General features: G+C 35.3%; 2 protein-coding genes across 2 annotated transcripts; one reads left to right on the plus strand and one right to left on the minus strand.

The window, feature by feature from the left end:
- The first annotated feature begins 1474 nt into the window (after positions 1 to 1474).
- On the plus strand, positions 1475 to 9434 carry tubb1 (tubulin, beta 1 class VI). The gene is made up of 4 exons (XM_073851290.1): positions 1475 to 1597; positions 2486 to 2594; positions 4596 to 4706; positions 6335 to 9434. The coding sequence occupies exons 1-4, from the start codon at positions 1541 to 1543 to the stop codon at positions 7465 to 7467; spliced, it is 1410 nt and encodes a 469-aa protein (XP_073707391.1). The 5' UTR covers positions 1475 to 1540; the 3' UTR covers positions 7468 to 9434.
- A 963-nt stretch (positions 9435 to 10397) lies between these two features.
- On the minus strand, positions 10398 to 11114 carry atp5f1e (ATP synthase F1 subunit epsilon). Its single transcript, XM_073852670.1, has 3 exons — positions 10966 to 11114; positions 10621 to 10745; positions 10398 to 10522 (listed from the first exon to the last, which is right to left on the minus strand). The coding sequence occupies exons 1-2, from the start codon at positions 10995 to 10997 to the stop codon at positions 10622 to 10624; spliced, it is 156 nt and encodes a 51-aa protein (XP_073708771.1). The 5' UTR covers positions 10998 to 11114; the 3' UTR covers positions 10398 to 10522; position 10621.
- Between the last annotated feature and the right edge of the window lie 1978 nt (positions 11115 to 13092).

A 13092-nucleotide genomic window follows, 5' to 3' on the forward strand; every position in this document is an offset into this window, starting at 1 on the left:
TGTCCTACAGCATACCTCATGCATTGACATTATCAACAAGAGTGCCGCCACTTCACACATTCCCTCCACTTCGGGTCTTTTGGATAACTTAATACACGTGTTTTGTCTTAACTTAGATTATTTACGGCTGTTTGGGATCTTAATAGTCAAAAATCACCTTAATAAATTATAGGAATGATTGAATCCATTTTTAAATGTAGGTGTAAAATAAACAGCTCTTGTGAAAACTAGTTGGAGCACAACAGTGGCATCTGTTGGTAAAATCTAAATCTGCATATACCCAACTTAACATTTAAAAAACTGGGGTATTTTTAACTAATAGTTCACTTTCAGAAGAAAAATTTACAGTGGTGTTTTTTTTTTTTTTTTTTAAATAAACAGCTCTTGTGGAAACTAGTTGGAGCACAACAGTGGCATCTGTTGGTAAAATCTAAATCTGCATATACCCAGCTAACATTCTTTTTAGGAACGTTAATAAAATGTTCGTTGAAAGTTTAAATGTAACTACTTGTTCTAAGAACATTCAAACAGAAGATTCCAATAATGTTTGCAATTTGGAATGTTCTCTTAACATTTAAAAAACTGGGGTATTTTTAACTAATAGTTCACTTTCAGAAGAAAAATTTACAGATAATGTACTCACCCCCTTGTCATCCAAGATGTTCATGTCTTTCTTTCTTCAGTTGTAAAGAAATGGTGTTTTTTGAGTAAAACGTTTCAGGATTTCTCTCCATATAATGGACTTCTATGGTGCCCCTGAGTTTGAACTTCCAAAATGCAGCTTCAAAGGGCTCTAAACAATCCCAGCCGAGGAAAGAAGGGTCTTATCTAGCAAAACGATGGGTTATTTTCTAAAAGAAATTACAATTTATATACTTTTTAACCTCAAATTTTTGCGATTAAAAAGTATATAAGTTGTAAATGATTTTAGAAAATAACCAATCATTTCGCTAGATAAGACCCTTTTTTTCTCAAAAAACACCATTTCTTTATGACTGAAGAAAGAAAGACATGAACATCTTGGATGACAAGGGGGTGAGTATATTATCTGTAAATTGTACATGTTGCTGTACAGAACTACCAACATATAGGCTATAAACAAACAGGAAACACTTAGACAATGAGTATGTGGTCTGTCTGTCTTTCGGACAGCCTGTGTCACTGCACTGCGACAGATAGGGCCTACAAGACTCTTATCATGCATGCCAGAGAGACGGTGACTGATCCAAACTCATGATGATAGGCTTTTTGAATTTTAAATATTCAAATATTTAAACCACTATTAAATTCTTCATAAACATCATCAGTTTGGTCATTCATAGCGTGCTAAACTTTAACTCTACAACTTTGTTGTTCTTCATTGAAATGTGGTAGTCTCTTGTACTAGCTTGCAAATTCGGCGTCACACTGACTAGTACGTTATGTGACATATGGGTGACTCCCTCTTGATGATGTCATTAGTGGAATTACACACACAGTGGGCACCTCAGACTCACGGTCAAGGCTATTCCTGTGCTTTTAACGTGCCAAATCTACCATTATGCGTGAGATTGTTCATCTACAGATCGGACAGTGTGGGAATCAGATCGGCTCAAAGGTGCAGTGGTGTTTTTTTTGTTTTGTTTTTTTATGATTAATAACTGCATTATTATGTTAAGCTCAACTTGATTCAGGCAAGAGATTCTGAACAGGCAAATACATGCATTTCTTGATTATGAGTATTTGTTAGTAGTTTATTTGTTCACTTGTTTAACATGCATTTCTTTTATTATCATTATTATAATCATTTTTGGAGTTTGCTGTCATTTTAAACTGCATACTGCTATTAGATAAATATTGTGGTAATGTGCATTTCATTTAAAAGCAATAGCAAAAACGTCTTTACTATTATGTTTGGAGTATGAAATGAGTTTTTAAACTGAATAAATATTTAAAATTATGATACGTGCGGTCAAGGGTGTTCACCCTAGTGTGGTCTACTGTAAGATAAGAGACACAGAGCCTCCTCTGATGGGGTGGGCCTTCTTTATCATGGAAATGAGCTCAGCGGCCTGTGAACTTCTGAGTGATAGATGCAGTAGAATTGTGGTCAGAACTGAATGGCATCCGGACCGGATGAACACTTGCAAGTCACTTAAACTTAACAGATAAGTCAGTTATTTGAGGCTCTGTGTGTTGAAAATGACAGCTTTTTTGTCATTCATTCAGTACTAAAGATTCACACATGTTTAGAAATAAAGGTACAAAAGCTGTTATTGGGGTGGTACCTTTTCAAAAGGTACATGTTTGTACCTAAAGAGTCCATTTTGGTACCTTAACAGTTCATATTAGTACTTAAAGTGTCCTTATTAGAACCTAATGGGTACAAAAGTGTACCTTTTGAAAACCACCCCAGTGACAGCTTTGTACCTTTCTGAGAAAGAGTGCATGGGAGAAAATACGGCGACTCATTTTTAAGCTGAAAAATGTTTCCATTTGTTTGCAGTTCTGGGAGGTGATCAGTGATGAACATGGTATTAACCGAGCAGGAGCGTATGAGGGCGATATGGACCTTCAGCTGGAGAGGATCAATGTTTACTTTAACGAAGCGCATGGTATGCAGACCTACACATTACATTCATGGTTTCTGTTTCTATACAGTGGCTATCAATTTTTTTTTTCTGCTAAACCCCCTAGATATCAAATGTTTACTTGAGGTACCCCCTGAAATTTGAAATGCAGACTAAGCTATATTGTAATTATCTTGTCATGTAGCCCCATTTATTTATTTATTTATTTTATTATTCGCTTTTCATCAACTCCCCACAAACCCCTGGAATTCCCACAAATGACATTTATTCATTTTTAGAACCTAAATAAATATCTATATTATGTAATATATTACATGTATAAGATTGTATTCTGTATTGGGTTGAATTTGGGGTATTTAGAAAAATGTTTATATATAAATTATATAAATTATTCATACCCCTGGCAAATTCTGACTTCAAGTTACTTTTATTCAACCAGCAAGTTTTTTTTTTTTTTTTTGGCCGGAAATGACACAGGCTTCTCCCAAAAGATAATAAGACGATGTACAAGAGGCATCATTGTGAAAAAAAAAAAATATTACTCATCTTTTATATACATTTGAACAAAAAGTGGCATGTCCAAAATTATTCACACCCTTCTCAATAATCAATAGAAAAGCCTTTTTTTGGCTATCACAGCAGTCAAACGCTTCCTATAATTGCAGACCAGCTTTTTGCATGTCTCCACTGGTATTTTTGCCATCACCCTGATCTTTAGCTCCCTCCACAGATTCCCAATTGGATTTAAGTCAGGACTCTGGCTGGGCCACTGCAAAACGTTAATGTTTTGTCTGCTAACCATTTCTTCACCACTTTTGCTGTGTGTTTTGGGTCGTTGTCGTGCTGAAATGTCCACTAGTGCCCAATGCCAAGTTTCTCTGCAAACTGCCTGTTGTTGTTGTTGTTGAGAATTTTGATGTATTGCTCCTTTTTCATGGTGCCCTTTACTGTGATTAGGTTCCCTGGTCCACCGGCTGAAAAACACCCCCAAAACATTAGGTTCCCACTACCATGTTTGACAGTGTGGATGGTGTTCTTAGGGTTGAAGGCTTCTCCTTTTTTACGCCAAATGAAGGCTACATCATTGTGGCCAAACAATTAAATTTTTGTTTCATCTGACCATAAAACAGAAGACCAGAAGTCTTCTTCTTTGTCCAGATGAGCATTTGCAAAGGCCAAGCGGCCATTTGTGTGCCTTATCTGGAGAAGTGGTGTCCTCCTTGGTCTACGTCTGTGGAACCCAGCGATGTGCAGTGTCTGTTGGACTGTCTGCCTTGAGATGCTGCCACCAGCAGAGCCCAGATTCATCAGGATGGCCTTGGTGGTGATCCTTGGATTCTGTTTTACCCCTCTCACTATCCTCCTGGCCAGCACAGGTGTCACTTTTGGCTTCCGACCACGTCCTCTGAGATTTCTAACAGTGCGAAACGTCTTGTATTTTTTAATAATACTTTGCACTGTAGCCACTGGAACTTCAAAACTTTTAGATATGGTCTTTTGTCTTAGCCATGACTGTCCACAAACCAACAGCAGAGAGCTTCTGTTTTTCACCTGTTGAGTTGATTAAAACAGCTGTTCCCAATAAATCAGGCTAATTAGGATGCTTTAGAACAGCTTGGAATATTTGGAATGGTATAGACCTTAGGATTTTCCCATAGACTGTGACAGTTTGCAAAGGGTATGAATCATTTTGGACATGCCACTTTTTGTTCAAATGCAAATAAAAGCTGAAAAATATTATTTTCCACAATGATGCCTCTTGTACATCGTCTTATTATCTTTTGGGAGAAGCCTGTGTCATTTCCGGTCAAAAAAAAAAAAAAAAAAACTTGCTGGTTGAATAAAAGTAACCTTAAGTCAGAATTTGCCAGGGGTATGAATAATTTCGGGCTTGGCTGTATATGTGTGTGTAACTCATTGTGAGTTATATATTGTGATTAAAGTAATGTGCAGTCTTGGAGTTGAGGATCACAGTAACTTCCTATACAAAATTCTGAGTGACTGAGGTGTTTCATTGCCTCTCAGGTGGCAAATATGTTCCAAGAGCATTGTTAGTGGACCTGGAGCCGGGGACTATGGACAGCGTGAGGGGCAGTCACATAGGACAGCTCTTCAGACCGGATAACTTTATACACGGTGAGCCAGCAATTTAGGTGCATTTAATTTAGGTACCACATGAGTTGACTTCTATAAACTATAAATAGGGTTGCTTTTCTCACTTCTGAAGCATACTCTCTTAAAAATAACGCCTCCAAAAGGGGGATTTTTTTTGCAGTGTTGCCACAGAAGAACCACAAAGAACCTTGTGAACCGTTCAGTTCTTAAAAGAATTTTTTTTTTCTTAATGTTAACAACATAAAAAGAAAGCTGTTGTGGAATGGAAAGCTTCTATGAATGTTAAAGGTTCTTAATGAAACCATATATGCCAATTAAGACCTTTTATTTTTAAACATGTCATGTCATGATAAAATATGCAATATAGTGTTTATATGACATTATTTAGAACCTAATTCCACAATAAGCAGCTCAAACAGTAGCACATTACACTATCAGTGGTCATAAATTTGATTCCCAGAGAGTGCATCAAAATAAAAAATGCATACCATGTGTGCATTGTGAGGTTGTTTTAGATAAAGGTGTCAGCCAAATGTGTGCATGTAATGGATGGATTACATTTTTTTTTAAATTCCTGTCCATGAATCAATATACATGAATACATGAACAATGAATATATGTTAGCATCCACACTAGTGCACAATAATGTGTCTGCAGCTTTAAATGCATTTTCTCTTAAAAGTCTAATGGTTTCTTTCAGGGTGTGCACAACAAAAGCGAATTTCATTATTTGCGCGAGTAAAGTACATACAAAGTTAATGCAAATGCACAGCAAATTCATGCCGTACAACAAGTTGCATAGAAAGCATGATACGGTACGTTCACATGGGCCGCTGGCATCGACAGTTGAGGAAGGGCGCATCTGAAGCTTGGTGCTGATGCAACCATCATAGTGACAACAGTCAATCACATTACTTTTCTGGTGTTGCATGAACACGATTGGCTATCATCGGTGCTAGGGTATTTGCATATGATGATCTGATTGGCTGACGTCTGTGTTGGCACTTGAACTCATGATATTCGCCTCAATCACGTCTTTCACGCAAGTTGAAAAATTTCAATTCGAGTGGAAAATTCTCATGTAGCCTTGTTGCTCAAGCCAATCAGCAAAGAACTGACACTTCCAGTTTGACAGTTTGACAGTTTGACATTACGTGATGCTTTTATTTGTGGCAGTCAACACAAAGACACAAATTGATGCGAATTGTTTTGGGCAACGCAAATTAGGCAAATTGGGTGATGCATTCGCCACGAACATGTAATATTCACCTCAATTGCATCTTCCGCGCAAGTTAAAAAAATTCAACTCAAGCCATTATCCCGTTATTCACGGGAGTGACACGACATCCAGCGATTAATCTAGAGCGAGTAACGCAATGCAAATATTCGCTTCGCTTTTGGTGTGCACACACCATTATTGACTGTCAATGCTTTTTATCATTCAACAGTTAGAAAAAATTATATTGTTAAGGTGTGGACTTTACTATTATTAAAACTTTATAGTTACAGTTAAAGTTATCATCTTTAGTTGTGAGCGAACCCAAACTTAAACTCTGAATTCTGATTGGTTGACAGAAGAGTTGATTCATGACACAATTCCACTCATATGCCATCATTCCTGATGCTGTTTTCTCTTTATAAATATAAAGGCAATTCTGGAGCTGGCAATAACTGGGCTAAAGGTCACTATACTGAGGGTGCAGAACTTGTGGAGCAGGTCGTGGATCGCGTTCGTAATGAAGCCGAGAGCTGCGACTGCCTGCAGGGCTTCCAGTTCGTCCACTCTCTGGGCGGTGGTACCGGTTCGGGAATGGGTACCCTGATTATCAATAAGATCCGAGAAGAGTATCCCGACCGCATCATGAATAGTTTCAGCATAATGCCCTCGCCAAAAGTCTCCGATACGGTAGTCGAGCCGTATAACGCCACCCTGTCGATCCACCAGCTGATTGAGAATACAGACGAGACGTTTTGCATTGATAACGAAGCGCTGTACGATATCTGCTTCCGCACTCTTAAGCTCACAACGCCAACTTATGGAGATCTCAACCACTTGGTGTCTCTCACCATGAGCGGGGTGACGACCTCCCTCCGCTTTCCGGGTCAGCTAAACGCTGACCTTCGGAAGCTGGCCGTCAATATGGTGCCCTTCCCTCGTCTTCATTTCTTCATGCCTGGCTTCGCTCCTCTCACGGCACGTGGTAGCCAACAATACCGTGCCCTTACGGTGCCTGAGCTCACCCAGCAGATGTTTGATCCCCGAAATATGATGACAGCGTGCGACCCACGTCGAGGGCGCTATCTGACAGTGGCTGGCATTTTTCGTGGCCGCATGTCTACTAAAGAGGTTGACGAGCAGATGCTAGCCATTCAACAGAAGAACAGCAATTACTTCGTAGACTGGATCCCTCACAATGTCAAAGTGGCCGTTTGCGACATCCCGCCACGAGGCCTCAAAATGGCCTCCACCTTCATCGGAAACAACACCGCCATCCAGGAGATATTCAAGCGCATTGGAGAGCAGTTCATGCTCATGTTTCGACGCAAGGCCTTCCTGCATTGGTACACAGGGGAGGGCATGGATGAGCTGGAGTTCAGCGAGGCCGAGAGCAACCTCAATGATTTGGTTTCGGAGTACCAGCAATATCAGGATGCAACCGCCGACATGGATTACGACGCAGAAGATGAAGTGACAGAAGAGGAGGGTCTGTCATCAACAGCACACAGCACTCGAGTGGAGATTACGACTGAGGTGGTCACTGAAACTTCTGTCAGTGAATAATGCGTGGGTTTTAGTGAATATAGCAGGATCTGATTTTGTGACAAGTGGGAACATTTAGTGGCCCCAAAAAGTTTTTGGACACTTACGATGCAGTTCAAATCAATGTGTGACCCTGGCCCACAAAACCAGTCATAAGGGTCATTAAAAATTGAGATTTATACATCTTCTGTAAGCTGAATAAATAAGCATTCCATTGATGTATGGTTTGTGAGGACAATAGGACAATATTTGTCCGAGATATAACTATTTAAAAATCTGGAATCTGAGGGTGCAAAAAAATTCTAAATATTGAGAAAATCGCCGTTAAAGTTGTTCATATTAAGTATAAAAAAGTTTTTTAGATATTTACGGTAGAAAATTAGCAAAATGTCTTCATGGAACACAATGTTTACTCATCCTTTAATATCCTGATTTTTGGCATAAAAGAAGAATCAATCATTTTGACCCATACAATGTATTTTTGCCTATTGCTACACATATACCCATGCTACTTAAGAGTGGTTTTGTGGTCCAGAGTGACATATGTGAATTACACTGCGTTAAAAAATGTTTAGCTTGAAAGGTGTGCTTTTCTTAAAGTAAATGAAACTTTTATTATATTTGATGTAATTCAGTGACAATGTGCCTTAAGTGTTTACATACTATTTGGAGACATGGTTCATAGCAAAATGTGAAATATTTCTGACCTCCAGGAAAAAAAGTTAACATAGAATATATTCAAAATCCAAATATAATTTTCTAATCTTTGCTATATATTTTCTAAAAATTTGGGGTCGATATGTTTTTGAAAGTCTCATTGAGGCTGCATTTATGTAATCAAAATATAGTGAAACAGTAATATTGTGAATATTATTTATAATATATATTATGAAATATAATTTATCCCTGTGATAGAAAGCTGAACTTTCAGAAAAACTAATTTCTATTATTATCAATTTTGAAAACAATTTTAAAAATAAAAACAAGTTTACTTAAAATGTATTTTTTTCTTAACATTCTAAATTGTTGTATCAACATAATGCATCCTTATCAAATAAAAATATTCATTCCTTTAAAGAAACAATCTCATTGACCCCAGACTTCTGAGCGGTAATGTATAGTTTATTGTAAAGCTTATTTGATCTTTTTCTCTCTTTACCTATCTATCTCTGTATCTACAGTCAAACCAAAATTTATTCAGAACACCTTCAACATTTCTCACATTATCGTAGTTTATCCACTATAGTTTTGAAAATGGTAATAAAATATGACAGAATTAAACTGTGTCAGAACAAATTAATCTTGACAATGTCAGTTATCTTTGTTAGAAAGGTATGTAATGGATTAAAATCAACCAAAAATTATTCAGACAACTGTTAGTTTGACTATCAATACTTTGTAGACCAATTACCAAGCAATGCCTAATTTTGTTCAGTCTATGGTGTAAAAAGGTCAGATTAGCAATTAAAGAAAAAACATTTTAAGCAAAACATTGTCAGGTCAAAGTGTCTGAATAATTTTGGTCCCAAATGTTTATTTTATTGGTAATCCACTGTATGAAGAATTCTTATCTGGTGATCTGGTGTCTGAATAATTTTTGGTTTGACTGTATATATTTGTTAAAATATGTATCTGTATTGATGTGTAGCAATTTATGTATGTTCTGTAATAATGCAAATCTATATATCTTGAGAAAAATATAGGGGGAAAAACAGATATAGTCAAAACCTTTTTCTTTCGTGTGGTGTAATAGTGCTATATAGAGGCCTAAATTATCCTGTCATTATTTGTTTTCAATATTCAAAAATGCTACATTTCTGTTTTTTGTTAAGTTTGCTTATTCTTTTTTAAGAGCATAAAAAATAAAATTATTTTATAATCAGCAACTGTTTCAGAATATATTTGATGCATCTGCATTGAACTTGAGCATTTATAATGCTAAGAATTGATTGTAATTTACTGTATGTCATACACACCCATTTTCTTGCAAAATGTATTCAACTAAAAATAACACTTTTTCTGGATATCAGTATGAAACAGAGATAAAACTATTCAATTTGTGAGTCTAAGGAGTTTTATGTAACACTGTACATATTTGAATATAATAAATACATTAATCTTTGAAAATCTTGCCGTTTTGTTCATGTAAAATAAAAGTTTTAGGCCACTACAATTTTCAACACCACAACATGGTTTTAAGTCATTTCTATCTTTTGCTGTAGTGTGTCAGTAGGAAATATTAGTTTACATTTCCAAACATTCATTTTGCCATTAAATGTAATAACCCAGTGAGATTTTTGTTTGCACAAGGATTCTGACAACAGCCAGTGCTCCACACAGAGATCAGGTCTCATCATCCAGTCTGTCTGAATGACATGAAGAAACAGAACAAACTGAGACTAAATCCAGAAGAACTGTGGCAACGTCTCCAAGATGCTTCTAGAAACCTACCTGCAAAGTTACAGTACTGTTAAAAATTATAGGCATTTGCTGTAAAAAATAAATTCATAAATACATTATCAATTAACTAAATTAAATCAACATTTAGCACGACAATCATTTGCGTTCAAAGCAGCTTTTGTCCTAGGAACACTTGTGCAAACAGAAATCTCACTGGATTATTACAATTAAATGCAGCTTCAAAGGGCTCTAAATGATCCCAGCCGAGGAAGAAGGGTCTTATCTAGTGAATCCACTATTTGGAGAGAAATCCTGAAATATTTTCCTCAAAAAAAACAATTCCTTACGACTGAAGAAAGAAAGACATGAACATCTTGGATGACAAGGAGGTGAGTTATCTGTAAATTATCTGTAAAAATGTTTTGTTCTGAAATCGAACAACTCCTTTAAACTAGTAAACTGATCTGATATATTAACAATACAACCAGTTTGCCTAATGAACACCTGCTAAACAGAAAACTCTTCAGAATAAAAACACCAAGTGAAGGCAGTTTTAGTTTGAGACTCTTCATAATTTATTATCAAAAGAACAGGGCTATTTCCATTCAATCATCATAACTGTAGATCTTGTAAATCCGATTGAGAATGTATGTGGAGATGTGGGTAATAACATATCCTGCAAAAAAAAGCAGAAAAGACAGTTAATAAAACAACACATTAACAACAACAACGAGTGCAGTACAGTTCAGACAAACAGCTGAAAGTTTAACTCACATTAAAAAGCCTTCACTTTAGTGACCTTCACATTGGTTTCTGCGTTTTTAATCGCCTCAGCTTTCAACTGTGGCTTCAGTGCTGCCCTCACGACCCTGGCGCAGACAGCTGAGTACCTGATGTAACTGAAACGACAAGATAAATATTAAGGTACTGAAAAACTCGTTTATGTCCACTGTGAGTCAAATTCAACATGACGCTAACTACAGTCAAATTCATAGCTATCGTTACACAGAACAAGGCCAAACCAACTGTACAGTACATACATAGCTCACAAATTACAACGTACAACAGATAAAATAACAACTACATAGCCTTTTATGTTGTTAATTATCATTGTAGTACCTCAGCCCTGCTTGTCTCCAATAGGCAACCATTTTTTCGTGCAAATTTGTATCTCGCGTCCGTCAAATGCTGCAGTTCGCGCTGATGAAGGGCGAGAGCAAGGCCTGTACGTACGTTCGCCGGAATATACGTCATAGGCCAGCGTACAATCTTATTGGCTGGCAAACATGTCAATCATTACACTGTCAGCTGGAATTGAGCCTATCATAGATGATTATATACAAACACAATTTTCCCCTCACAAATGCTTAATTTGGAATAATAAATACATTACACACCAAAATAAATCTCTTTTTTTTGTTAATTTGTTTAGAAAAAATGGTTTCACAACTTTTGAATAGTAATGTCATGTGCTTACTTATGAGTTTTTAGTGAAATATTCCTTTTATATACCTGGCAAGGAGTATATGATGTTAGTTAATGCTATTCCCTCAGAATTTAGGAAGTTCTTAGGAAATGATACAGACAAAATAAATAAATAAATAACATTAAATAAATAAATATAATTATAAATAAATACCAAAAAAAAAAAAAAGATTTTAGTCTTAAACTGGTAGGTATAAATATAAAATAATAACAATTTAATAATAATTATCTTAAAATGATTTGCCAAATGTTCAGTGTTCCTTTAGCCACAGGTTTTTGGAGATCATAATTTCAAGATGTCAGCTGGAAAGAGACCTCTAAGATCTCCAGACGTTTTTGTATCACAAATAAAATGAGAAAGGTATCATTTAATATTGTTCATCATATTTATTTTACAGGTAATTGCAAAGTTTTGAAGAAGAAGAAGTGTGTTTTCTGTAAAGAGGAAAACAAGAGTATTGTCCATTTCTTTTATTGATTGTATTTATCCAAAATTATTTAGGTATATTTTTTATTTATTTATTTTGTTAAACAAAGTACTAATATTGAATTCAAAGAAACTCAAATAAAAATATGTTATATATATATATATATATATATATATATATATATATATATGTGTGTGTGTGTGTGTGTGTGTGTGTGTGTGTGTGTGTGTGTGTGTGTTTTATTCTTTATTCACAAATGTAATTGGGCAGTGAAAAAAACTAATTTTACTCATTTTAAAATAGAAATAGGTCACTACCTGTATATGTTAAAAGAAACAAGAAATAACAAAGCGTAAAAGCCTGCAAATTATTTTAAAGCTTTAAATCTATACATTGAATAATTTGTACTTGCTTACGGACATGAGATTTTCGTAGTGCTTTCCCTGTTTTATTTAATTGGTTCATAGTTTTTTGTTTATTATTGTTTTTGTTTCAGTATAATTCATGTTATTGCCCTGTGTTCCTTGTTCTAAAAACTGCAATAAAAAAAAGAAAAAAAGCTGGAACTAAACCAATCACTTCAGTTTAATGATACAAAATCTACATTAACCATGAACATTTCTAAATAAAAAAGTTTAATTTTTGTGTATTGATTTTTGAATTATATAAGTTTGAATTACATAAATGCAGATTTATAAAAGTTGTTTTAAGTTTTGTACCATTCAAACATGATTTATTATTATCATATTTATTAAATACAAAATATTTCATTATTCTCTTCTCCCTTATGCTGCTTGGATTAACTGTGTTGAACAATAATGTTATTATTTTCATTAATTGCTTTTAAACAATGCCATTCATTGTTTATATAAATTAATTATTATTAAATGTGACCCTGGACCACAAAACCAGTATATTTAGCAATAGCCAAAAATATATTGTATAGGTTTTCTTATGCCAAAAATCATTTTAGGATATATAAAAAAAAATCATGTTCCATGAAGATATTTAGTAAATTTCCTACCGTAAATATATCAAAATGTAATTTTTGATTAGTAATATGGATTGCTAAGAAATTAGATGATTTTCTCAATATTTAGATTTTTTGCACCCTCAGATTTAGTTTTTGATATAGTTGTATCTCGGCCAAATATTGTCCTATCCTAACAAACCATACATCAATGGAAAGCTTATTTATTCAGCATAAATGAATCTCATTTTCAAAAAAAATTACCCTTATGACTGGTTTTGTGGCACAAGGTCACGAATATTTGCTTAAACACCATGTCTTTAAATTAGAAGGGGCTTTTATTTTGTAGCAGTGCCCGGATTG

Source organism: Garra rufa, chromosome 12, assembly GCF_049309525.1.
Source record: "Garra rufa chromosome 12, GarRuf1.0, whole genome shotgun sequence".
NCBI lineage: Eukaryota > Metazoa > Chordata > Actinopteri > Cypriniformes > Cyprinidae > Garra > Garra rufa.

Coding starts and splice junctions, on each gene's coding strand:
- atp5f1e (XM_073852670.1), bottom strand. CDS start 10,997: ATGGTTGCCTATTGGAGACAAGCAGGGCTGAG. Junction 10,746..10,965: donor TGGAGACAAGCAGGGCTGAG/GTACTACAATGA, acceptor TTGTCGTTTCAG/TTACATCAGGTACTCAGCTG.
- tubb1 (XM_073851290.1), top strand. CDS start 1,541: ATGCGTGAGATTGTTCATCTACAGATCGGACAGTGTGGGAATCAGATC. Junction 2,595..4,595: donor TTACTTTAACGAAGCGCATG/GTATGCAGACCT, acceptor ATTGCCTCTCAG/GTGGCAAATATGTTCCAAGA. Junction 4,707..6,334: donor ACCGGATAACTTTATACACG/GTGAGCCAGCAA, acceptor ATAAATATAAAG/GCAATTCTGGAGCTGGCAAT.